Source organism: Nycticebus coucang, chromosome 20 (genome assembly GCF_027406575.1).
Source record: "Nycticebus coucang isolate mNycCou1 chromosome 20, mNycCou1.pri, whole genome shotgun sequence".
NCBI lineage: Eukaryota > Metazoa > Chordata > Mammalia > Primates > Lorisidae > Nycticebus > Nycticebus coucang.
The window spans coordinates 65,764,368-65,790,596 of record NC_069799.1 but is presented as its reverse complement, the minus strand read 5'-3'; the positions used below and the strand labels follow the sequence as shown (position 1 = coordinate 65,790,596).

Genomic DNA, 26,229 nt, shown 5'->3' with positions numbered 1-26,229 from the left:
TACTGTGCACTGCTGTAACACAGCTGGGAGATGTGTGCAGGCTGATTACTGAGAATATGAAGGAGCCGACTGAACAGGTGTTGGGACCTGAGCACCTCCAAAGCATTAGCTTTGGAAGCTAACAAGTTGGAAGAAGATGAGGAATTTTTTCCAGAATGTCAGGCATTTACTAATGATCTACTTGAAATCTTAGAAATCTATGACTTGGATGCCATTGTACCTGCAGTAAAGAAATTAAAAGTACTTTCATACTGAAAACATATCAAATCATTTTTACTGTGTAAATTGCATTCTTAACCTTTTGTATTTTGTAAGACTGATCTTACTTTGGGACAAGGGCTACAAAATGCATTTGCTCTCAGAATTCATCACTTTTTTAGAAGTGGGTCATTCTCCATCTATCTAGTATTTATTAACTTGAAGATTCTTATATAGAAAAAGGTTGCTAAATTAAAGTAGTAAATTTACTTTAAATCTCTTAATCATTTCTTAACTCATTCTTGAGTGCTTAAAATTTAAGGTTGTCTTAAAGTAGAGTTTGTGAGTAAAAGAGGAACTCAAGAAGAGAGATATTCCAAATAACTTCAGGGTCTGGTGACCTTTGGATCAGGGTAAAAGACATGCCTCTGGTAAGTCCAGCCACTAGGAAGCTATCACTCTCCCACAAGGATTAATTGGCACATTCTATTAAGATAGCCCTTCCTGGCACTTGCTCTTTGAAAGCAGGAAGAAGAAAAGAGAGAAAGAAAGAAAGAAAAAATGTTGTATCATTTAGTTAGAGTAGGAAATGAAGCCTGGTGTATAATAAATAGATAAGTAGTCCATCATAACATGAAAAGTATCTTTTTTGCAACCTTGATGTAATGCACTTTTTATAAGGACATGAGGCCTTAAATAAAAATTTGTAAATAAGTAAATAAAACACCTCCTCCCCACCACACAAAAGAGAGTCTGGTCAAGTTGCTAATAAGTATATTCAACCTAACTTGCACATATGAAATATATATTTTTTAGTGATATCATTTCCATATGTCTGCTTAGAACTTTTTGACTGAGGATGTCCCAATACTGTCATATAGGCAGTGAGATAAAGGTGTTCCCGTGCCATTGATTAGAGTATAGACACTAACGGGCATACCCTTTTAATAAACTTGTTTGGAAATGTCAGTTAAGACTTTCAGCTTTCATACAAAAATTCAATTTCTAGATTCCATTCTAAATAAATGATCTAACTTTCAAAAAAGATATATATAAAGAAGTTTATTTCAACATTATTAATAATAGACAAAAGCTGGGGAGCACTCAAAAATGACCAAGGACATAAAAATCATTATAACTTATATACATCAATTATAACACCTTGATAACGCATTTAATATGAAGGAGAGATGCAGTAAAAGTAAAAGTAGTGTACACAAACAATATTTATGCAGATTTTACAGAATGGAAAATTACTAAACTGTTGTGTTAAGTGAAAGTACAGAGATGGTGTATGAAGTAAGATCTAACTATGAACACAGCATATAAATGTAATATGATATTCCAAAATGTTGGTTACTATGACTTTTTATTTATAATAGTTTTTAAGATTTATAAATCCAAATGTCCTATTTTCAAAAGCCAGATTAAAATTTATTTTAACATTTTCTGCGTTTGCAGATTCTCCAGCAGAACTGGCTGACTTGTGCTCAGCCTAGTCACCTTTAGAGCCCTCAGATGCTTCTTTCCAACCTGCTGTCACAGCCCCGCTCCCCAGCGCTCCTCTCACCATGACTTCTGACATTGGCCAGGGTTTCCTAGCGCTGCTTTCATCTCTGTCTTCCTGAGTGTGGAATTTGCTGGAAGCCCTTGTTACACAAAGACAGCCCACCGCACCTTCCACTTGTCCCCTAGGCCAGGCCAGAGGCAGTAGAACTGTGATGTTTTGTTGCCCAGGGCTCTGATTCAGCCTCCGCAGTGCCCTCCTCAGACCTGAGTCTCTGGTCATTTTCCTTTGATTTACACAACTTCCTTAGTCAAGTAACCGTCAGCATAGTAGAATATTAATGGTCAGTAACACCTCACGCTCTAAGAAACACAGCAAATTAAGTTGAAAAAATAATGTGAATTCACACCTTTAAAATTTTTTCCAGCCCTGTCTCTCCTAAAGGTGTCACACACCCTACAGCAGCACTGTCACCCCCAGAAAGTTCCACGTGCACCACCAATAATCAAAATTTGGTTACTAACTCTAGTTCCCGCTGAGAATGCTGTCTTCTTGTGCATTAGCTATTTTCATTCTTGCAACAGAAAAATTCAGGACAGATCTAAATATTGTGTTATTGCTGGAAAGCCAACCTGGTTTCAAAGCTGCACCCAATGATCCTGAAAGTACAAAAGTGCCTGCGGAGGCGGTCCTGCCAGACGTCTGTGACAGCCGGAAAATAAAAATAAGGTCAACATTGTTATCTGCAACAAGTAGAATCGATAAAAAGCTGCAAAACAAAAATTATACTGAAGAATTAAAAATGAATATGAAGTTTAAGAAACGTTGAAATATTAAGAGTGAATATAAAATATGTTTAATTACTCAGAGACTTTCATGTGTTAGGGAAGGTAATATGAGTGGGTGCTTTTCTCTTTTGTATTATGGTCAGGTCAGAGATTAGAGGTATACACTTCTTTCTGGTATGGAAAGCAGGAGATTGAGAGCAAGCTAAGCAGTTCTGAGAGTGTGGCAGGTACAAGAACAGATCAGTACAACTAGTCACCAGTCACAAAATAAAGGTCAAGTGCCTCAGTGAGATACAGGTGATGTAACACTAATAACGGGCCACTCCAAAAAGGCACCACTCAGGGTCACATCAGAATCCAAAATGACTAAAGACAAAAGGTACAAACATTTTTAAAAGGGTGCAGAAGGTAAAGTTTTACCTCAGAGAGAACTCAGCCTAAATGTCAGTGGTCTTAAGTGTGAATTATCCCTGAAGAAGCAATTGTGCCCAGACCTGCTGGGAGTTGCTGATCCCAGCTCAGCAATTCCAGTGGCCTTGGTGAACGCTGAAAGTAAGCTCAAGTTCATATAACTTTTAGGTGTCACGAAATACTATTAATCTTTTACACTTTCCTTTTACATTTTTTCAACCGTTAAAAACGTATAGACCATATTTAGCTCATGGGCCTTACAAAAACTCAGGCAGTGTGCCTAGACCCGTGGGCCATAGCTTTATGAAATTAGTAGACATTGTTATGAGGGCTGTAATTATTCTTCTATAAATATTGTGGGGTTTTTTGTTTTTTGTTGTTTTGGGTGGGGACAAAGTCTCACTTGTCACCCTCAGTAGAGTTCTGTGGCGTCGCAGCTTACAGCAAACTCAAACCCTTGGGCTCAAGTGATTCTCTTGCCTCAGCCTCCCAACTAGCTGGGACTACAGCTAGTCTCGCTCAGGCTGGTCTCGAACCTGTGAACTCAGGCAATCCACCAGCCTCAGCCTCCCAGAGTGCTGGGATCACAGGCATGACCCACCACACCTGACCCTAAATTATTTTTTTAGTTGTGGTAAAATAAGCATATTTATTTTTTAACCATTCCTAAGCATCTACTCGAGTGGCATTAACTACATTCACGATGTTGTCTAACCATCTTGCAGCTCCTATGCCAAAAACATTTTTGTCATCCCCTGGAGAAATCCTGTACCTGGTAGAGAGGTTGCACGATGGCCCTCCAAGGGCCGGGCGCCTGTCCCCGGGACAGTGGCAGCTGCAGGCGAGGCATGGGTGCAGCGATCCGCAGACGCACAGCCAGGGCTGGCGCTCACCTGCCCGAGATGCGCTCGCCTGCGCCGCCCGCCAGCCCGGGCGCTTCCAGCCGGCGGCCCCGCCCCCGCCCCCGCCCGCCCCGCGGACACCTGTGCGCGCGGCTGGACCGGCCTGGCTGGCCTCCCCCAAGCCCCCGCCCCCGGGGCCCCCTGCGTTCTATTTCTCGTTCTTTCTGCACAGCGCTGTAGTTCTCCTACAGCAAGAAAATAGGTTCAGAGAGTCAGACAGCCGTGTAAGTGTGGACGCTGCCTCCCGGTCAGGGGGGCCCCACGCGCGCCCGCCGCTGTCCCAGAGTCCAGCCACCGACTCAGTACAGACCAACCTGATACTTACCTAGGGGTCAAAAGCATTGGTTCAAGGACAGGGGTTCTAAGAAAGCCGGGCCAGTATTCCTTGGGATTTTTTCCTCTTGGTCCCCGCATACCCCGCTCAAAATCAAGGTTATAGAGATCTTAATTCTTTCTCAATCCCAGGCTGTGCGGCGCCCGCGTCCCCAGCCCAGCGCGTGCGGTGTCGCCGCCTCGCCGGCCTCGCAGTGGCTTCAGGGGGTACCCTGTGGCTTTCCCCCACTACTTTCCTTTACAGAGCACCTAATTTCAAATATTAAAAAGCCCAAGAATTGGAAGAATTTCCTTTTATTTGAATTTTAAAGCAGTGTTCTGAAAGTGTAGTCCCGGGACCTGGGGGGTCCCTAGCGTCATTTGCAGAGGGGTGATAAAACCAAAAAACCATATTGCAACAAATTGAATACCGAAGTAAATTTGAGATTCTAGGTGTTTTCTAGTAAACTACTTATTAGATTTTTTAAAATGTAAAAAATACCACTTTTCTCCCTAAATGATGTTTGTTTTAGAAAAGCAAAGATTTTTATAAAACGCTTATGTCAATATGTTTCAAACTTACTTAAGCTACACCAGGCTGTGAGGAAATATGGAAAGTTCACTTTATGGGGTCTGTTTAACTGATAACAAACCTGATGAGTAAAACCAGAAAGGACAGAAAAAAATCATTGCTCAATAACACTGATAAACCTACAAGTTTAATTCTAAATAAAAACATTACCTAATAGAACCCGGGACTATATCAAATAATAAAATATACTAACAATATAAATATTTTTGTTAATGATAAAATAATCATTTAATATCAGGACATCTAGCAATGCAATCCATTATACGAATAAATTTTTTTTTTTTTTTTTTTGTAGAGACAGAGTCTCACTTTATGGCCCTCGGTGGAGTGCCATGGCCTCGCACAGCTCACAGCAACCTCCAACTCCTGGGCTTAAGCGATTCTCTTGCCTCAGCCTCCCGAGTAGCTGGGACTACAGGCCCCCACCACAACGCCCGGCTATTTTTTGGTTGCAGTTTGGCCGGGGCCAGGTTTGAACCCCTCACCCTCGGTATATGGGGCCGGCGCCTTACCAACTGAGCCACAGGCGCCGCCCTATACGAATAAATTTTTAAAAGAATAAAAGCAAAAGATCCTATCTATGGTTGTCTAATGATATTTTGTACAAATAAAACTGTAAGCAATATATAAATTGAAGAACTTTCTAGTGGTAAGAAATAATTTGCAAACATGTAATTTTTCCTATTGCAAAATATTTAATTAAAATCTGTTAATAAAGAGATCTCTTCTCCATTTTAAAATTTCTATGAGTACTTGATCAAGCCCAGGGCATCATCAGTTGAAGATTAGAGCCTTATTTTGTGTAAGAAAAGCATGATGCTAATGATTATTATTACTTTAAGATACTATTAATTAGAGATAGTAAACTTTGAAAAAATATGTACTTTAGAATTGACTAACTATAGAAAAATTGTCTCAGAGGCTACAACACAAAAATAACAAAAGAAAATAACTGGTGAAATTGGATATGATTTTATAACTAGAAGACCCAAGATATTTTAGTAAAAAACAATTACTTGAGTGAACTGGAGATTTTTCTAGCTGAATACAAAACAAATGCACCAGACGTGAGCAAAAACACTTAGAAATGGAAACAAGGAAAATGCTGCATTCATTTCCATGATAACAACTCCAAATACTTAGGGAAAAACTTAAGTATGATAGATCTTCCACAAGGAAAGACAATAGGAAATTCTTGAAGGCATAAAATAAGATCTGAATAGGTGAAAATGTTGCAACATTTTTGGATGAGAAGACAATCCATTAAAATATAAAGTGTCATAAAATATGTATACAATAAGCAATTCTCTTTCAAATTCTAACTAGCTTGTTTTTAATAAGATACAATTTTCTTCAAGCATATATAAATGCAAGAGGGAACATTTACAAAAAGAAAAAAACAGTAAAGGAGACTTGCCTTACTGAACCTCAGAACTTTCTGTGAACCTCCTATAGTCTGACAATAGTATTGGTATAAAGTTACACAGAAATATCAGTGAAACAGGATAGGAAATTCAGAACTAGGTTTCATTTATATGAGAATTCAAGATATAATTCAAAGGGCAGTGCAATTCAGAAGGAAATAATTGTTTAATAAATAATGCTGGAAACGCTATCCACCGCAAAGTAAAAAAGAGAATTAAACTTTTGCTCTTACCATATATAAAAATAAATTTCAGATACATAAATAATATAAAGCATAAAAACAGAGGAAAAAAACCCAAGAAGTTCCAAGGTGCAGTCTTGTGTAACAGAATACTTTGTTAGACTAGAACAAAAAATTAATTTATAGGAAAGAAGAGGCAGAGATACTTGATATAAAAATTAAAACTTTTTCAGGGAAAAAAATGTACTATTGACAGAGTTAAGAGGAAAATAATAGATTTGGGAAAAGCAAGCAAAAAGAAAGGAAAAGAAGCTGATAACCTGTGAGAGCTCTTAAAAGTTGACAAAAAGAGGACCATTTATTTAAAAATTAATAAGGTTATGAGGAGGTGTTTGATGAACATGATAAGTGATTTGTTGCTTCATGTTTCATCCCTGACCCCCGCGAGGAGCGTGAACTCTGAGGAGCTTTCCCTCTCCCTCCCTTTTCCCCTTTTCTCCGGTGACCCTGACCTTAGAGTCGCAGAGTCGGGGCTGGGGCTTCTGGACTCAGCGGGTCGGGCCTCGCGGGACCGTGTGGGGAGCGACTGGGGAATCCGTCTGGGTCGTGTTTGCGCTGCAGACAGTTGACCCGCAGAGCACCGGCTGCTCAGCCAGGACTCCCACCCTCGGGGCAGCGCCTCCTCAGCGCCCTGGTCTTGACCGTCAGGCAGAAGCACAGGTGACTTCTCTGCAGGTCCCCAGTCCTAGTATCCCAGCTAAAGGGCCTTGTCATTCCCCAAACAGGGCCGCAGCGCCCCGGGGTGTCAGCGCACCTGCTGCTGGTGACCATTTCCAGTTCAGGGGCCTGGAAAGTGAGTCCAGGGTGAGTTCCTGCCCGTGAGGGTTAGGAATGTCCCCGGAGGTGGTGAAGAAGCCCCGGCCGGCCCCCCTGGTTTCCCTGCAGCCTGTTGAGAAAGCACAGACCTCCCCGCCCTCTCTCAGTGGCCCCACAGCCATTGCGCCCCTTGGCTGCGTCCTGCGTTGACCGCGTTGTAAAGTCATTACGCGGCTGGGGAGTTCTGAGACCGGGCAGTTCCATGAGACCAGGCAGGTCCAGAGTGAGGGACTAGAGGTGTAAAGGTTTTATCCCACACAAAGGTTCCCAGGGAGAACAGGCATGTCCTGCAAGGCCCAGGGGTGGGGCACTGGAGACGGAGGGGTGGAGGGTCAGGGGAGGTGTAAAGTTTTTATCATACACAGATGTCCCAAGGGAGAACATGGCAGCCCTGAAGAGAGGGTGGATAGGCCAGGAGAGGGGCCTCCATTGTGGTTTCCTGGGGAAGAGTGGGGAGCCCAGGCCACCTGGGCTGGGGATGGGCTGGCCAGCTTGAAGGGGCATCCCTGAAAACTCCCATTCACTCTGACAGTTAGGGTATGATGTGGGGCTATGGAAAGTCTCCAGATGTTTGGGGTAAGCCAGGGTTTACCTGGGAACAGCTGGTAGCCACTCTGTAGATGTCAGAGCATCAAGTCACAAAAGGTAAAAATATAGCTCAGATAACCAGAGATTGAATGTGAGGCTTCCCTGGGAAGAAGGGATCAGTCTCCACTTTCCATTAGGGAAAATGAAGGACAGATTCTAGACCCACAGTACAAACGCACATACATTTCCATGCACAATTTGCCTGGGTAATAAGAAAGGAAAGCTTTTTGTTAAATATTGACTTTATGTGGTATCTTGGCTGTTGGTGGTATTTGGCTTAATTCTTAATTTGGCTTAATTCTTCTTGGCAAAAGTGGGCTGAGGCACCTACTGTCCCACAGATGAGAACCAAGGTCTGGGCTTGTCCACCAGCAGAAGGTGCGCCAGGATGTTCGTTTGGGGAACCACCTGGCCCTTTAGCTGGAATACGAGGATATGGGCACCTGCGAACAATTTAGATAGAACTGGAGGCAATTATCCTAAGTGAAATACCTCAGGAATGGAAAAAGGAAAACCTACCCCAGGTTCTTACTGTCAGTGGAGTGGGGGGTGGGCCCTGAAACTGAGAAGGGGCAGGGTGTGAGCCGAGTGAGGGATAACAATCTGTCTACCGGGTATCAATGGGATGGACTCTGCGGTGATGTGTGTGTTAAAGGCTGGACGTCAACATTATACAGTCTACCCATGAAACAAACACACCGGTATCCCCTTAATTTATTAAAATTTTTAAAAACCAACTAAATGAATGAACACCAGCACTACTGTGCATCACATATTATTAATTCTGGAAGTTTTAATTTAAAGGGGACATGGTGTGCACACCTTGACCAAGCTGACCTAGTTTGAAAGCCGTCTGGGAAACAAAGTTGAGGAAACATAACTTAGGCTAGTTTAAAAAAACATCAAGTGTGGGGCAGAGGAAAAACATAAAAAATAAAAATAAAACGTAAAGTGTGAGAATGCGGGAGAAGGGTTACATTATCTCAGGCCAAGTGGTAAGACTGAGGGAACACAGCCCCTCTCTGGCCTCCTCAGAGGCTTCTATTGATTTCTAACAATGGTGCATGTCCAAAAGGCAAAAATGCCAAACTTAGGGTGGAGAGAAGCCCAAGTCCCCAGGAAGACTGGATAGAGACAGAGGCTGGGTAAGAGGTGGGGGGGTCACTAACAAAACTGCCAGTCGCCAGTCTAGAAGGGAGAGTGAAACTCCAGTTGAACCCCAGCTGGGGAAGTTCGCGGTTTTCCTAATCTAACTGCACATCCAAAGTTCAAAGAACTGAGCCCCTCCCCGCTGTTGACTCAGCACACAGGGGAGGTCTTTCCCTGCTGGCCCCTCCGGGCTCTCTTTCTCTCCTGTGGTTTTGAGGCAGGACCAGGACTGGAGCAGGGTGCCCTGCTGAGCAGTCACCATTTACTATAGCTTGGAAAAATAATTCTAGTCAGTGAATATATGTACCTACCTCCAATCTACACGTTGAGGATGATCTCAAGTCTCTAAAACCGCGAAAGCGAACGCACATTTGTATAGAAAATCATGAAGGGAGACGCACCAAGGGTTAAACCATATGGAATAGGAGAATTACTGGTATTTTTTGTTCTTCAATTTTCCAAAGTTTTTGGAATTCATCCTTATTATTGCAATAACTAAAAAGAACAAACATCATTGTCGAAGTCTTTATTATTTTATATAAGGAAGAAAAGGAAAGGCAAGCAACCGGAAACCACAGAACCCGCGTCCCAGTGCCTTCCAGGGCTACCGTGCTTCTCTCCTCACTGACAAGAAATTCGGGTAGTGACCTTTGATAGCTCATGGTTAATATTTTTCCAAAAATGGATAATTAGGGTGGTCAACAGCACTGAAAGAGAAGGAAAGATATTCATTAACTCTTGCTTCACACTGTCAAAGAACAGATTTCTCTGAAGGTTCGGCCAAGATGGGTTGAGATTTGAGTTTATTACACAACCTTGTAACTACCTGTACCCTGGACGCACAGGAAAGCTCCCTGCATCTCTGATAACCACACCTGCACAGTGCCGGACTGTTTTCTTAATTAAAATTTATAAGAATGCTTATATTCAGTAATGAGTATTATTCTTGTTTTTCTTTTTTCTTCCATGTTTTTTTTCTCTGTTTTACCATTAGTCCTTTGCAATCGAACATCACTGAAGGGTCCCTTCTCGGCAGTGGTGTGCGCCAGGAGCCATGTCACCCACGTGGCCACACAGGTGAGTGAGACGAGGCCTCATGGTCTCACGAGGCTGATCACAGCCTGGCACTGAGAAGCTCGGGTACGGGAAGGTGCTTCCCACATTATTCTCACTCAGATGTCTGGGTCACGGTCCTGCGGTTCTTTTCCAAAAAGGAGAGGGACCCTGAAGAGCTTTCTGAAATCTTTGTTCTCATGAGTAAATTTTGATGCTTCTTAGTAAATCTGCTCCCTGCCTGAGGACTCTCCTTTCCCCTGAGCCCAGAGATCCCACAATATCCCGTGTGTGAATAAACCACAGTCAAGGGCCGTGGGGCACTCCAGAGCTGGGCTTCTCATGGACTAAGATGGCACTTCCGTAACAGCCTTGACCTCAAGGTCAGAGAAAGCCCAGCAGCTCTCATCCTGGTAAAGCCACTGGAGACCCATCAGTCTCTACCACTGGAGGGTCAGTAGACGTCATGACAGTTTGCAGTTCAGCTTGGTGACATCACACAGCTCAGAAGTGGGAGCGATGGTGGGTGAAGGGGGCCATGGAGGAGCAAGTGGAGGAGCCGGGAGTGTTCTGGAGAGGACGCCACGCCCAGTCCAAGTGTGCTGGACGCTGAGGGGAGGAGAACACAGGCACACTCGCCCTCCAGAACCCCTCCCCACAGGAATGTGAAAATCAGGGCTCCTGCCGCCTTGGCACAGAGAGAAGGGCGGCCCTGCTGGGTCCCTCGCTACACATAGTTCATTCCTACTGCACTCATTTTTCTTCATTTTCCTTCTGATTATAACATAAATTAAAGAGGGGACATTCTCCTGGGCCCCTGAAAGCACAGCGGGCAGTAGGCACCATGCCTTCACGTCTAAAGGGCAGAGAGGCGAGGGCACCAGGAACCGGGTTGTCAGGGGCAAACTTCCCAGGTCCCCAGACTCACACTTCTGCAGGGCAGAGACTGAGCCCTGGAGGAACCTGTGGTCTGAGGGCTCTGGGCTGCTCACGTTTCATGCCTGTGCCCACAGTCAGGCCTGACATTATGATTTAGGGAAGCCTGTTGCTCTGTTTACCTGCACGAGACAGGAAACAACCCGCCAAACAGTCTGAAATAGTCACTTACAATTGGAATGTACTATAGTGGAAATTTCTGTTGAGGCTGTCCAGGGCCTTCATGTCCTCAGGAGTCAGCTCAAAGTCAAAAACCTGAAAGGAAGGAAAGACTCATGCTGACCTGTCCCCAGGACAGCAGCTTCCACCCAGGACTAGGAGGATGTTCCCGGAGGCAGAGGCAGGAGGGACTCAGGGCACCTGGGCCTTGTCATCGGCCTGTGGTGCACGTGGCCTGAGGCCTCTCTGGCCCGAGCTCTGCCCTCCTCTCCCAGCCCCTTCTACTCTGCCCCCTGCACCAAAGAAAGCCACACAACTCGTCCATCTTTAATTCTGCCAGGAAAATTTCCGCAGACAGAAAACTATCATTTTATTTCCAAACACGAGAAGAATCTGGGAAAAATACCTGCTACCTTGACTTGAACAGAAACTTTGGGGTGTTTCCCTCCTTACACCCCCTGGAACGTGACCCAGCCTTGGTGGATCAAGTCCTGGACCACAAGACAAGCCCCCTCCAAGCACCTGTGGGCCTCAGGGCAAAGCACTTCCGGACCAGCTGACCCACCTCACCCCTTGCTCGCCTGTCCCCAGACACTGGGTGTTTCCAGCTCTGTCTGCTCCTCCCTGTAGGAACCTTTCTAACTGGTCTTGAGACACACAGAGCTCACGTTCAAAGACTTTCCCCTTTTGAATAAATCTCTTACATAAGTTCAGACTTGTTTTCTGTGACAAAACGTAACCCCTGGTATATAGTCCCTTAATAGCAAAGCAGAGACAAATTTTTTAAAAACATTAATTTCATTCTTTCATGTAGGAAACAATTTTATCAAAAACTCAGAGCCCTATATACCTATGTCCCTGCCTATCCATCTATCCATCTATTTACCATCTATGTATATATAATGCATTTACACATATGTATATACACACACAGAAATGCATTGAATAGGCAGATAGATCACAGATGGATAGACAGGGAGATATATATACACACAAAAAAAAATGTAACCCACCATCAGTTTTTCTGTTATTCTTTTTGAAAACATACTCCAGAAGTAATATGGGTGCCATGGGGGGGCATGTATCAATATGTTGACTTGAATTTAAAAAAGAACATAAGATTTTTTCTATTTTGATAAACAATAAAATTTAGATTTACCTACTCAATTTTTCCAAGAACGAATAAGCTTAACCTACTGCTGCAATTTGAAGTAAATGCATCTAAAAATGATAGGTGTCAAATGTCACTTTTATAAATATTAAACTTATGATGCAGTTTCCAGCTGTCATCTTAATATGGGAAATAGTTAACACACTCTTTTAAGATTATTTTAACATTGAAAACAAAGTTAGTTGAAGCTTTTTAAGGGCCAGAGTATATATGGGGAAGGGACATAACTTCACTCACTCGGCAGCTACTCTGCTGAGTGTAACTGGCTGTCCAGCTTCCTCCCTGTCAAGAACCCTGCCGGAGAGGAGGTGGTGAGGGTGACACGGGGTCCCTGCAGTCAGGGCCTCACCTTGGAGACAGCACACTAGCCTGTAAGCCAGCAAAGTCGGCTGCGAAGGAAAAGCCTCCCTAAGGAGCCAGGTCAAGGACGACAGTGGTCACAAGACGTGCTGGGGTGTCTCAGTGGCTCATCAAACAAGATAATCCTTTCTTTTTTTTTTTGGCCAGAGCTGAGTTTGAACCCACCACCTTTGGCATATGGGAACGGCGCCCTAGTCCTTTGAGCTACAGGCGCCGCCCCCAAACCAGATAACCCTATTTGTGTTTGTTCATAAAACACAAAGAGGAGTTTGCCAGGTAGAGAAGGTGAAAGAGAGGAACCAGGAAGTCTATAGAACAAACAAACAAAAAAGATAATGGAGCTGAAATTTGCTTAGTGTCACACAACTAGTGGGGGCAAAGCCAAGTCCGGGGGAGACATCTGAGGACTCCGAGCCCAGAGCTCTCCCTTCACCGCCTTCCAAGCTGCCCCACGTGGGGGGTGACGGGGATGAGGGAGACATGGTGCCTGTTCTCCGCCTGTAGACGCCCAGCCCAGCTCCTGGGCTCCCTCCGGGAGATGCACACAGCCCTACCTGGAAGTTCTCTTTGATTCTCTGCTCATTGAAGCTCTTGGCCAAGACCACCACACCCCGCTGCAGGTGGTAGCGCAGGGCCACCTGGCCTGGGCTCCGATGGTGCTTCTTGGCAATGGCCTTCAAGACCGGCTCCTCCAAGAGATGTGGGCTGTCACTGTCCACCCTGAACAAAACACACAATAACACACGTGTGAAAAAGGAGGATGGTGAATCAGGAGTGTTCCGCCCTTTCCCCCAAACTCCCCAGGGAGCTGACAGCAGACGCAATATCGTGTGAATAACAGAGTCCCATAAACACGCACAGAGATTTGTCCTCACTGCAGCATGCTGGAGACAGCTGGACTGTCCATCAGCACACGAGCTTGTAAAGAGCGTGTGGTGTGTTTGTACGTGGAACGTTACCCAGCAATAAAACAGAAAGCCCTGCAGAGACTGGCCGCTGCGTGGCTGCCTGTGACTGACGGGGCAGCAGAGCCGACACAAAGTGACACGTACGCCGTCCTCACAGGACGTCCTCACCTCATATGAGATGTCAGCAGAGGGGCTCGCTAGAGGTGCAGAGGAATTGTCTCAGGAGGACACAGAGGGATCTGGGGGAGGCAGAATGTCCCCGTGTCACGGCAGGGTGTGGGTGGCACCGGGCGTGGTGGGGTCTGCACTGCACAGCTGAGACAGGTGTCCTTAGAACCACCCGAAATAAGGGCATTGAGAGGAACAGGGACTCGGCAGACACCAGATGGAATAGGAGGGGCAGAATGTGGGGGGCGGTGAAGCCCCAGGATCGCCCGTGGGCGTTCTCTACAGCGTAGATTTTACTTCCGGATATTTGAATTTTCCATAATAACATGTTAAAACTTTGTTTTAAAACAATGTTTCATCATAGAAATGGAAATAGAATTTCTGGCGTAGGTTAACCCTGACAGTCTTATTACCACTTTGGGTCTCTGTGGGACCCCAGGGCCCTGTAGGCGACTAGGACGATGTCCTTGGACTGGCAGAACTGCAGGAGTTTGCTCTGGTTGAGGTAGAGGTGACATTCCACCTGCAATTTCCCAGACGAAAAGGTGTCAGAATGCATGAGCAAAGAGATACGTGTAAATTTACGAAGCAGTCTGGAGGATAGCTAACACTGTATTTTACTCATGCACCTTTTAAAATGCCTTAAAATCCCACCAGTTGTCAACCAATGCAGTATTTCCCTTCTTGTTCTCTTTCTCTTACTGTTTTAAACTGATTATATCCCTTTTGCTGTAATTGTAGCAATTAACGATCGTTTGTTACTATACACAGAAAGATTTCTCAGACACCTGGCTGATTGCAGTTCTGCAGGGGGAAGTTGCAAGCTGACCTTGAGCTGTTTGCCCTCTAGGAAGTAAGAGGATGCGAGAGACAGGGAAAAATCTCAAAGATGCAGAAGCTCACTCGGAGAGACTCCAGATAGCCAACACTGTGTCATTTTGAGCATCAGCAAGATTAGTAACTAGAATGGTGTGAAAATTCATGAATTCACATGGCGTTGATCACATAGGATCAAAGCCTTCAGCCCTAACAATTGATGTTCAGGAAACACAAGAAGATCACGTCAAACTGCATCGCAGGAATCAATTCATAAAATACATTGCGAGAGAAAACTTACGGGACAAATGGCTTCATTGCTTTCAAAAATAAACCGAATAGGAGAATAAGGTACAGGGAGCTCAAGAGTGATGGAGGAAGGTAAGGCAGAAAGAGAAGGTAATGAAGGAAAATTGGAGGTGCAGATGCCGCAAGCAGGCAGATCTCTCCGTTAAAAGAGAGACTTGGGAGATATAACCAGCCAATTGCAATGAGCGAACCTATTTCCACAACAGTCGAAATGAATCAAGCATAAAAATGTGGCACAATTATATCTCAATCCTTGTGACATTTAATGATATTAAGAACCAATTGGTCAAAGTTTAGGTGGTATAATGGAATCTGGCATTGTGTATTTAAAGACACATATATTTAAAAACATATATACTAAAATATGTACGCCCAGAGGTAGGAGCATACAGGTAATGATTTGGATGTGAAATCATGATTGCCTATGGGTGGGAATGGGTACCCAGGGGGAGAAGGGCTTTAAAGCATTCTCAGTACCTTTATAGAGTGTGATGTTTTATAACTCTACAAGATTTTAAAAGTTACAAAATAAATATTTTCATGCAAAATTAGGAAAAACATTACAAAGTCACCTAAAATCCCTCCAGAACCAGACAGCCATCGTTATCATCTTGCGATGCTTAATTATAATCATTTTATGTAATTGCAAATACGGCATCTACAGCGAGTGTTTCTGAGTGACATTCTCCTTCTCCGAGCCCTGACTGTGTCTGCCTTTCCTCCCTTCCTGCACACTCAGCCTCTGCAGCCCAGGACGAGCTCACTCATAAACTGGGGACAGGGCTCTCCACGGAGCCATAGGAAGTGTGACCACATCCCTACTCCTAGGTACGGAAAACATCAATTATGTGCAAGTAGAAATAAAATTGTACTTAAAATATTTGTATATTTGCACTTGTGTATTTACACACACGGACCCTTCCCCTCTGACTTCAGCTTCCAGACACCCTCTCCCCTCCTGCTCCCCACCTATCTGGCGATTCCTGTTTTTCCTGACACCCTCTCCCCTCCTGCTCCCATCTGTCTAGTGACTCCTGTTCACTCTCCTGCCAGTCCCTGACCCTGCCTTGTGGCCCTTCCTGCCCTCTTCCTTCTCATTCTGTGACTGTGCTCTGGCAGAGCTAATCACCATCCAGAAGCCCCAGGCCTGGACACTGCATCCCCAGCCAGGCCCCTGCGGGCTCCAGCCCAGTGCTGCCACCTGCCAGCCCAGCCCCTGCACCGTGCTGCCTCCCCACAGCCTCCACCACCTCTGCACAGTGGCCATTGTGCCCTCCCTTCTCCACCTGAGCCTTCCCCACAGTTTCCTGTGTCACTAAAAGGAAGAGTCACCGCACAGTGGCCACCAGGTCAGGAGGAGGCCTGTGCACAGTGGAGGAGGGGGACGGCCCCGGGGGCCGGGGGCTGAGGGCGCACCTGGTTGCAGGTGGGCTTGTACTTGAGCCCCGGCTTGTCCAGGATCATTTGCAGCTGCTTGTGGTTGAAATTGGACACCCCGATGGACTTGGTTAAACCCAAGTCTTTACACTGCTCCAGGGCCCGGCAGGAGGAAACGGGCGGGAGAAGTCAGTGCAGTTTGCCCTTCATGGGACTGACAGCACTTTTGAAACGCAGGAAATTGAACATACATAGCAGTTAGACCGACCCGAGCACGTCTGTCCCTTGCACGCGTGTGTCACAGTGCTCCTCCCTGTGTGCGGACATGTCCACCCCATGATCCTGTTTCATGCACACACAGGGGATGCTCTTAAATCCCCCTCACGGCATCCAGCCGCCCTCTGTGGGGAGTTTATCTGTCCTGAGATAACCAAGGAGCAGGAAATGCCTTTTGTGCTTTTTCTCTGCTGATCCTTTTACAGGGCTCAGACCTCAACCCCATCCCAGGGCCAAGTAGATGCCGAAATTCAAAGGTACCCAGCGGCCACCCCCTCCCCTGCCTCATTTGCAGGGGAGACCCCAGGTGCTGAGAAGCTCCAGGACATAGCTGAGGTCCCACAACCCCTCGGCCTCCCTGCCCAGCCCGTGCCCTGGGTCTCAGCAGCACCCACCTCCCACGTGTCCCGAATGTCCACTGTCTCCACCATCACCTTCCCGTCGGCGTCCTTTGGCAGCAGCTCCTCCCCTGGCTGGGACACAGAGAGAGCACAGGACAGAGAACGTTTCCTGTAAGAATCACCTCAGCGGACTGTGACTGTGAATCTGAGCGTGTGAGTGTGTGAGTGTAAGGTCCGGTCTGTGTATGTAGGTCAGAGAGCATGTGTGTTCCTGTGGGGGTATGTATAGCGTGTGCATTTGTTTAGTGAGTGCATCCGCAGGTGAGTGTGTGTGCATCAGGGAGTGCGTGTGTGCAGGTGTGTATAGTGTGTGTTTAGTGAGTGTGTGCATAAGAGTGTGCAGGTGTGTACAGCGTGTGGGAGTGTGTGTGTGTCATCACTCTGCACCTGTGTGTCAGGCTCACGTGTGTGTGGAAGGAAGCCAGGGACAAGGAAGGGCAGAATCAAAACAAAAACCTTCCCCAATTTTCTCCCCTCCCCTGCCTGCCCTGAAGTTCCTGAGAATGAGGTCTCCTGCAGTGAGAAGTCCCCTCATTTCCGAGGACAGGCTGGTTGTGGGGACAGGACACACCGTGACTATTATTCAATATTCAGCTCCAGTATATGAAACCCCAAGTTGGAGGCAGGGAGGATACCTGGCGTGCTCAGATAATGTCCCCTGTGATGGGGGCAGGTTCAGGGAGCCTGGGGGGCCCCGTTGTGCCGTCTGTGTCAACCCAGGTACCTCTGTCTCCTCGGGCTGAGAGGCACATATGGGAGAGGCCCTGTCCCTAGTGAGGGGGACTCTACGTCTCTGTCTCCTCGGGCTGAGAGGCACATATGGGAGAGGCCCTGTCCCTAGCGAGGGAGACTCCCCATCTCTGTCTCCTCGGGCTGAGAGGCAGACACAGGAAAGGCCCTGTCCCTAGCAAGGGGAACCCCCCATCGTATCTCTGCAGTCTGTGTAACCCACACCCTTGCCAAGGGCCATGACAGTGGCCACTCATTCAGCCTGGGCAATGCCCCAACTCTCCCAGGTAGAGGCAGAGAGGTCCCTGAAAGCTGGAGAATGAGACACACACAGACTTGAAGGTGGGGTCGGCCGGGTCTCAGGGAGACTCAGCAGCCACGGGGCAGTTTGGGCCCCCCGTGCAACCTCCCTCCTTCTGCAAGACCCAGTAGGCAGCAGTGAGGTGACCAGAGGCTGGTGGCAGTGAGGACACAGCCGAGGACGTCCCGGGAGAGAGAAGAGTGGACCTTGAAAGCAAACGGCACGTGCATGAGGAAGAGATCCACGTGGGCCAGTCCAAGTTTCTGCAGAGACCTTGCCAGGGCTGGTCGCACCAATTCTGGTCGAAAGAACATGCCCCAAACCTGCAGTGACCACAAAGACTCAGGGTGAGGAATTGTGGGAGGATGGCTGTCTAGAAGCAGCTTTCCCCAGAGGCTCGTGCCCAAAGGGAGAGATAATTGGACTAAAGTGGTTGGAAGCCAAATGAGAGGAGCTCCGCACTGAGAGGACAGTGTGAGGAACACGCCACCCGGCTGAACCAAGCAGCAGAAACAAGAAAGCGGAAGGAAAACAACAGTACGAGCCCGGCTCCCCTCCCCGCAGACGGGAGCTCCATGGTGGGTGACCAGTTACCCAGTGAACTGCATTCAAAAGTCTCCTGATCATATCCCACAGGAGAGCAGTTGTTAAGTCCCAGTCCCCCTTCATTACTGAGGTCCCACCACTGAGACTGGGCCCCATTTGGTCTGCACAGGAGATCAAATATTTTTCCTGCAATCCTGAACATCCAGATCTCCCTTCCCCCAGCCTACTTTCCAGAAGGCCTGCCCCTAGAGAATCCAGAGTGTTTGACCAGCTCACTGGGAAGCTGGGAAAGTCTGCCAGCAGCCTCCAAGCTGCAGCATGAGAACAGTAGCAGGGCAGGCTAAGCTTTGTGGGGAGAGGTTGAACTACCCATCTCCAGATCCTCAGAATTCTCAGGCAGCTCTGTTTTCTGCCCTTCAGGACAACCTCTGCACTCCACTGGTGGGCAGGGCTAGTGTTTAAACAACTTTGACTTGTGTCTCTACTTTGGACCTGGCCCCTCTGCCAGGCACGGCTCTCTGAGCTGGATTGGATGGGCAGACAGGTATCTAAGTGACTTTGGGCTGAACTTTGGACCTCTGGCCTCCACCAGGCAGGGCTCCCTGAGCTCTACTGGGTGGGTGGGGCCAAGGTTTAAGCAACTTTGTACTGGACTTTGGATTAGCATTCTCCACTGGCTGGAGGCTCCCTCAGCCCAATAGGGTGGGCTGTGCCCAGTGCCCGAGTCACTCTCATATGAAATTAAGACCTGTGCCCCCCGCTCAGTGGCAGCCCCCTGAGCTTGACTGGGCAGGCAGTGCCCAGTGTCTGAGCGACTCTGTCTGAGCTCTGTGCCTTCGCTGTCCACAGAGCTGCAGCCCTCAGCACTCAACTGGGGGGATGGTGCCCAGCACATAAGCATCTCTCCTGAACTCTGGGCCAGCGCTGTCAGCTGGGCAGCCTTGTGAGCTTGATTTGGTGGGCAGAGCCAGCACAGGCAGAGCCACTTGCTACAACTCTGGGCCAGTACTGCCTACTGAATCTTGTCCCCCTGGAGACACTGCCTGGGGCTGTGGACTCACCTCTTCTCTGCCCTTGTTAGAGCACTGGTGGCACTACATCAGTGAGGAGCGGGCTCTCAGGGACAACCTATCAATCCAACTAAAACATATAATTAACATATTAAACAGGGAAAAAGAGGAAGAAGCTGAAAATACTCTTCTTTAAAGAGGCATAGGCTGGCCGACTGGATACAAAAACTCAGGCCAGATATCTGTTGCCTGCAAGAAACTCACTTTATCTCAAAAGATAAAACCAGACTCAGGGTGAAGGGATGGGCAACGGTATTCGAGACAATTGTAAAGCAGAAAAAAGCTGGGGTTGCAATCTTGTATGCAGATACAATGGGATTCAAACCAAAAAATAATGAAAAACAAAGATGGACACTTCACACTAGTCAAGGGAAACATAATATGAAGAGATTTCCATAGTTAAAATCTACGCACCCTGTCTGAATGCTCCTCGATACATAAAACAAACCATAACTCACCTGAACAATATGATATCTTCCCACACTGTAATGGCTGGAATTTTAACACCCATTGGTGGTACTGGACAGATCCTCCAAGCAAAAACTAAACAAAGAAATAATGCACTTAAATACAACATTCAGGGTCTTATGATTTCACATATTTGGGGACTGAAATTATACATCACACAAATTATAGAGTAAGGAAATACTGTGGGGTCTAAAACTAAGGGAAGCTGGGCTGAATTCATGTGTTCAGGACAAATCAGGCCCAAGAGTCACCTGAGTGAGGCGGCGTGAGAGATCTGAGGAGAAAACTCAGAGGGGGCAAGAGGAAGCAGCTCGCTCGCTGCAGCAGGGCCAGAGGGGTCCTCTGAAAGGGGTCCTGGCACAGCAAGATGCAGACGGGGTCTTCTGCCTGAATAACCAACTCCTGCAACAGTTCTGCTGAGATTCACAGCCTCCAAACCATTGTCATCAGCATCAGCCTGCACAGGGTTCCCCTGCAGAACCCCCAGCGTCTTTACACTGGAGCCAGGGACTTGTACCCAGAAAACTTCAGAAAGTCCAGGAGACTCAGTGCTGAATTAGGAAAAGCCGAGTTTGCTAGGCGGCTCCCTTCTGTGTGTAGCATCTCACCCCACTGGACACGTCCTGAGAGAAGCTGCTGAGGAACTAACGAGCAGACTCGCAGTGCCCTGGCTGGTCTGCACGGCAGCTCCAGAGAGAAGGGTTATCGTTCTGGTCACACGTCTAAGTGACGTCTGTTTCAGGGACGTGGAGGAACCGCTTTCCCCTTTAAGTCACTTCAGAGCAGGGTGAGACTCTTCTGTGTTTTAGAAACGTGTCCCCACAGTTTAGAAGGCAGTATAGTACTCACTGAAACAGAGAGCATGTTTTTATTAAAATACCTTATCTGGGCCAGGTGCGGTGGCTCACGCCTGTAATCTCAGCACTCTGCGAGGCTGAGGTGGGAGGATTCCTTGAGCCTAGGAGTTTGAGACCAGGCTGAGTAAGAATGAGATCTGGTCTCTACTATAAACAGAAAAATTGGCCGGGAGTTGTATTCCCAGCTACTCAGCAAGCTGAGGTAGGAGTTTGAAGTTGCTATGAGCTAACCTGAGGCCATGGGACTCTAGCCTAGGAGACAGAGTGAGACCATCTCCAAATAATTAAATAGATAATTAAATAAATATTTTAAAAAATAAAAATACTCTGTCTGAACAGACGATGGTCTCTGGTCCCTCCCCGCACATGGCTCACCTTGGTGGTGTAAAATATGTCCTCTCTCTTCACGGAACCATCAGCAATCTTCTCTCGAATGGCGGCTCCAACCTCCTCCTCATTTTGATACAAGTACGCTGAGTCGATGTGACGGAAACCAACCTCAATTGCCACTTTGGTGGCCTCTCCAGCCTTGCTCTTCGGAGTCTGTGAAAGAGGAGTGAGGAGAGAGAACGTGTTTGCTCAGGAGCACCTCTGTCCACGGTTTCTGCCGCCTCTGTGCCCCTTATTTGATGCCACAGGTTTCGGTGACAGAAAGCTGTGCTCAGGGGACATTGAATAAACTCTAGCACTACTTCTAATCTGAAAGGCAACAGTGGGATGGGCTCCAGCATCCTGGAAAGGCAAGTCGTATTCAGTACAAATCCACTGTGGGAAAGGCTGACACAAACACTTTGCGTTCCGGGAGAGTCCTTCTAAGGCACTCAGCAGAGAGGGCAGGTGTGTGCGCACACACTCACACACACACACACACACACGGGCAGGTACACACACTCACACACACACGGGCAGGTACACACACACACAGGGCAGGTTCACACACACACAAGGGCAGGTTCACACACACAGACACAGAGGCAGGTCCACACACAGACACAGAGGCAGGTCCACACACACACACACACACACGGGCAGGTACACACACACACACGGGCAGGTACACACACACACACACGGGCAGGTACACACACAGGCAGATACACACACACACACACACAGAGGCAGGTCCACACACACACACACACGGGTAGGTTCACACACACGCCGTCAGTTCTGAGCTAGCTCTTGCACCCCACCATCACCCCACCCTTTCCAGATTGCGCCCACCTGGCCTCCTCATGTCATGATTCCTTTCCGCTCCTCCTTCCCAGGGACCCTTCTTCACACCTACACAACACACGTGTGGACACCCGCTGTGTGCCTGACAGCTCAGCCTGTAAGTGACTGCGGTCATGGGCTGGCCTCATGTGCAGATGGTTATATGAGGCTGCCCAGGGTCAGAATCAGGACTTCAGCACAGGGTCTGAGAAGAGAAGGCCAGAGTCAGACCAAAGAGGACACCCAGAGAGCGCAGCCAGATGCAGACACAGCCCTGAGAGCCGACAGCCGTTCATCTCCACAGCTGGACACGGCATTGCGTGGGCAACATCAGGACGAGGACATGTGCACGGCCGGCCTGCAGTTTCTCGTGGTGGGTGGTCTAGTGAGCAAATCTGAGAGACTGCGTCTGCACCCTTCCAGAAAACTGGCGTGGAGAGACAGAGGAAGGGCCAGCACACGTGGGAACATGCTTCTCACGCCTGCCAGGACGCACTGCCAGTTAGTGACGGGGCAGAGGAGCCGCCTTTACAGAGAAAACAGAATGGAGGAGGCTTCTGCTTCACTTTGGACCTTTTGTTCCACCTGAATCTTAAGTACATACAGGTATTAATTTTATTTTTGCAAGTGAGGGGATCTAGGCAAGGGGGATGTTTGGCCCATCATCTGTGCATTTTTTCCTATCTTTAAGGTCAGTAATTAACGTTGCATGTAATATGTAACACACAGCTAAAGTCTGCACTATCAGAGTGACTAAGTGGATAAGTGGATAAGTACATTGTTGAAAACAAACTGTGCCTGTCTGATGGCTGTCATCTACATGAAATATTAGCATAATATTAGCATAAAAATTAGCATATTTCATATCCTAATTCTACCAAGATGAAACACATACCTCTCTGTTGCCCAGAGGCAGTCCTCCCAAAGCAACCCCAAAAGTTTCCGACCCCCCATAACAGAGTGTCAGGCTGTGAGCTCACTGCGCTGACCTGTGTGGATTGGGAGCAGTGAGACGTGCAACCCAGTCACTGCTGGGCCTCCTCTGACTTCCTTTTTAAATGCCTAATGGTTGAAATCTCAGAAGGTTCTTCCAGGCCCAAAGGCATGCCTGGTGGAAGTTCTCTGGCAAACATCTCAGCTCCAATAGCCTCCCAGAAAGTGGCTATCAAGTTGCCCTGTCCAGCTCACTCCCTGCCCCACCCTTTGCCCTCCAGGTTTCTAAACAAAAGTGTAGCAGCAATGGTTGGGGTGACAGATGGGTGAAGAGAGAACAGCCTGGGTTCAGGACTATAAAAATACAGGAAATAAGAATGAAAACACTGACTTAGGAGAGCTTGGGGGAATTCAATAAGATAATTCACGGGGACACTTAACATGCACGGGGAGCATTTGGTGCATGTGGGGTAACACTGAAAATAATAACCATAAAGACTGTCCACCCACAGAATTATCCAGTCCTGAAACATCAGAGTCAACAGCTCGCAATCCCATTTAGCTCAGAGGAGTGGAGGGAGTGAAAGACAGTGAAAGGGAAGGAGTTTGCTCAGCCAGGGAGGGGACACAGGAGCCCTGTACTCCTGGTGCACTTACATCATCAGAAGCATAAGTGCCAAATCCCAACACCGGCATGGAGTGTCCATCGTTCAGCTTCACAGACTGACAGGGGCTCAGCCCCGCCATTGCCCGCAGCCCAGCGACTCTGGCTCTGTCTTTCCCTCCTGTCCGTCACTGAGAGCCCAGGAGGGGACAGGGCTCCAGGTTTATTTCCACGACCACAAGTTGGGTGGGGCTGAAATTTTGGCTCCAGTAATTCAGAAATGAAACTGGAATCTGTCGACAAAGATTCTTCTGCTCCCTTCTCGTCCCTGCGTGTGTCTTAAAGGAAAATCACACAGAAATCTCTGCATGCTAGAAGGCTCTTAACCTCCTCTTCAGCCTGGCTCACACTTGACTCCTGAGATGAAAATCCAGGCACCAGTTTGTCCTTCGTAATTACACCGACTCACTTTAGAAGCTCATCATGAAGCTGGTCATTTCTAAACACTGACCCTGCTACAGGGCCTGACGTAAGCCCCTCCTTGCCCTGTACGTTCTGTTTCCCTGGGCGTCTCATCAAAATATCCCTTACTGACAATTTCTTGAGGCAAGTTAGCCCCTGCTCCCAAGCACACGTGGAGCACAGTGCCCTGGGAGGACCCCCAGCCACTGCGCGAGTCCCTCACCCAGCCCTGCGTCCTCCTGTTCTATCTGTGTCCTTAAATCTCTTTGGCAGGAGAAAACGTCTGAGATTGCCTAGAATGTTCTGTGCTCCTGCCTGTGTTCCAGCTGCAGCCTATCAGGAACGCCCTGCTCTGCTCCCCACCGGCGTGTTTCCTGGAGCTCATGACCCTCTTCTGGGAGCTCCAGCCTGGCAGCGTGGGGGACTCCTGTGCTCCCCCTACGAAGTCAACATGCTCTCCCAAGCCCTTGCCTTGATAGGATTCCTACTCTGTTCAAAATAGGGGAATGAGCTGGTTTTAGCCAGAAAGTTAACAGCAATTGAAGATCTTGAATTTTGTGATGAGTCACAACCTCATGGGGCTGCAGAACTAAGGGTATTTGTGGAACAGAAAGTGCAGGTGCAGAGCCAGCACAGAGAGCACCGTGCACGTGCTAACAGCCTTCTGTTTGCTTTTTATTCATGATCAGTCCTTTTCTCTTTTATTTGACAGGACCGTCAGTGAAATCAAGGTAAAGAGAAGGAAAAAGACCTTGGTTCTCCCCCTCACCCTCAGAGAACCCTCCTCCCTCTCTGTGAGTCGGGTCCACAGAAGTCATCTTGCCTCAGAGTCAAAAAACTAACAAAATGTAATGGGAAAACCCGCTGCCCAGGATGGCGGGGCATTTTCTACCCCATTCTGAGGCCACAGAAAGAGCAGAGGCCTGGTTTCTGATTCCAAAATAGTCCCTAAAAGGTTGTTTGTTATTTGCACATCTGCTTGTACGGGTTTACTCTGCAAAACATCAGAAACACTGGACAGAAATTTCAACAAATAGAACGATTGAAAAATTAACCTTCCTGCATCTTACAAGGGTACATGTGAAACTTACAAAATGTAGAATGTAAATGTCTTAATAATTAAAATGTCACAATAACTAAGAAAATGCCAGGAAGGCTATGTTAACCATGTGATATCAAATAGTCTTTAAAACCAGTGTATGATGCCCCATGATTGCATTAATGTACACAGCTATGATTTAATAATAAAGAGAAAAAGAAAAATAATAATAAAATAATCTTCATATTAAAAAAAAAAAGAAAAAAATTAACATTCCCATGTTACGAGGCTCTTTTAGAGCACCTAGTACCAGAGAGAAAGAGCCTTTGCAACCTGAACTTGTGCTGCACGCCCAGTGTGTGATCTTAGCAGCTCCGACATTCCACCGAGTCCTCTGTCACCGTGACTCAGCAATGTCTCTGGGAGAGGGGCCGTCAACTCTAAGGCGACAGATTCACACAGGCAGGCTTGCTAGGTGTGGCTGCTGTCATGCGGGGTGGGGTAGCAGAGCAGCATCTGACCCCTGACCGCTGGGGACCTGCTGTCAGTCCAGACAAGATTGTTGGGACTTTCTCAGCCACAGAGCCACAGGAAGTCCTCGCATTCTTCAGAGATGACGTAACTGTGCACAGAGATGTCATGCTCCTGTAACTCTGTTGGGCACCTTGCTTCTGTCATTCCCCGGGGTGTAAAGGTGCACAGGACCTTCTGTCTGTGCAGTCCCCCTGTGTCGCTCACCAGCCTCTGTGAGCTGGATGGGACATGTTGCACCTGTCCTCGGTCCCTGAGTTCCTCTCCACCTTCATTACACTGCCCCAAACCAAACCAGACTTCAGAAACTCATCTCCTGTTGAACCTGAGACCAACAGTCAGAGGCATCGATCAGAAACATTGTCAACAGCCTACAGGGTCCTCAAACTACGGCCTGCAGGCCACATGCTGCAGTGTGATTGAATTTGTTCCCATCTTGTTTTTTTTTTACTTCAAAATAAGATATATGCAGTGTGCATAGGAATTTGTTCATAGCTTTGTTGTTGTTTTTTTTTTAACTATAGTCTGGCCCTCTAACAGTCTGAGGGACAGTGACTGGCCCCCTGTTTTAAAAGTTTGAGGACCCCAGGTTGTGCCTGTGGCTCAAAGGA

The 26,229-nt window shown here is 47.3% G+C and overlaps 1 protein-coding gene and 1 long non-coding RNA gene across 11 annotated transcripts; one reads left to right on the top strand and one right to left on the bottom strand.

Annotated features, from left to right (window-relative positions):
- Positions 1 to 9,440: 9,440 nt before the first annotated feature.
- LOC128572787 (aldo-keto reductase family 1 member C15-like) lies at positions 9,441 to 24,327 on the bottom strand. 10 transcript variants are annotated; one of them, XM_053572870.1, is made up of 12 exons: positions 22,059 to 22,191; positions 21,210 to 21,377; positions 20,229 to 20,825; positions 19,968 to 20,052; positions 19,501 to 19,579; positions 18,100 to 18,216; positions 16,859 to 16,935; positions 16,226 to 16,349; positions 14,098 to 14,207; positions 13,163 to 13,328; positions 11,091 to 11,173; positions 9,643 to 10,591 (listed from the first exon to the last, which is right to left on the bottom strand). In XM_053572870.1, the coding sequence occupies exons 6-12, from the start codon at positions 18,205 to 18,207 to the stop codon at positions 10,447 to 10,449; spliced, it is 813 nt and encodes a 270-aa protein (XP_053428845.1). In that variant the 5' UTR covers positions 18,208 to 18,216; positions 19,501 to 19,579; positions 19,968 to 20,052; positions 20,229 to 20,825; positions 21,210 to 21,377; positions 22,059 to 22,191; the 3' UTR covers positions 9,643 to 10,446. The 10 variants fall into 10 exon arrangements, 9 of the variants coding, with proteins under 9 accessions (XP_053428842.1, XP_053428845.1, XP_053428844.1 ...); XM_053572869.1 differs by having other exon boundaries at positions 18,100 to 19,579; XM_053572872.1 differs by lacking the exon at positions 19,501 to 19,579.
- LOC128572788 (uncharacterized) lies at positions 21,388 to 21,866 on the top strand. Its single transcript, XR_008376251.1, has 2 exons — positions 21,388 to 21,715; positions 21,787 to 21,866. It is a non-coding gene; the product is annotated as an uncharacterized LOC128572788 (long non-coding RNA).
- Positions 24,328 to 26,229: the final 1,902 nt, after the last annotated feature.

Excerpts from the sequence above, each read along its gene's own strand:
- LOC128572787 (XM_053572866.1), bottom strand. The coding sequence starts at position 23,729 with ATGGCGGGGCTGAGCCCCTGTCAGTCTGTGAAGCTGAACGATGGACAC. Across the intron at positions 21,378-23,639 it reads GCACTTATGCTTCTGATGAT|ACTCCGAAGAGCAAGGCTGG; the intron begins GTAAGTGCACCA and ends CCTCTTTCACAG. Across the intron at positions 10,592-11,090 it reads CACTATAGTACATTCCAATT|CGTCCAGCACACTTGGACTG; the intron begins GTAAGTGACTAT and ends TCCTCCCCTCAG.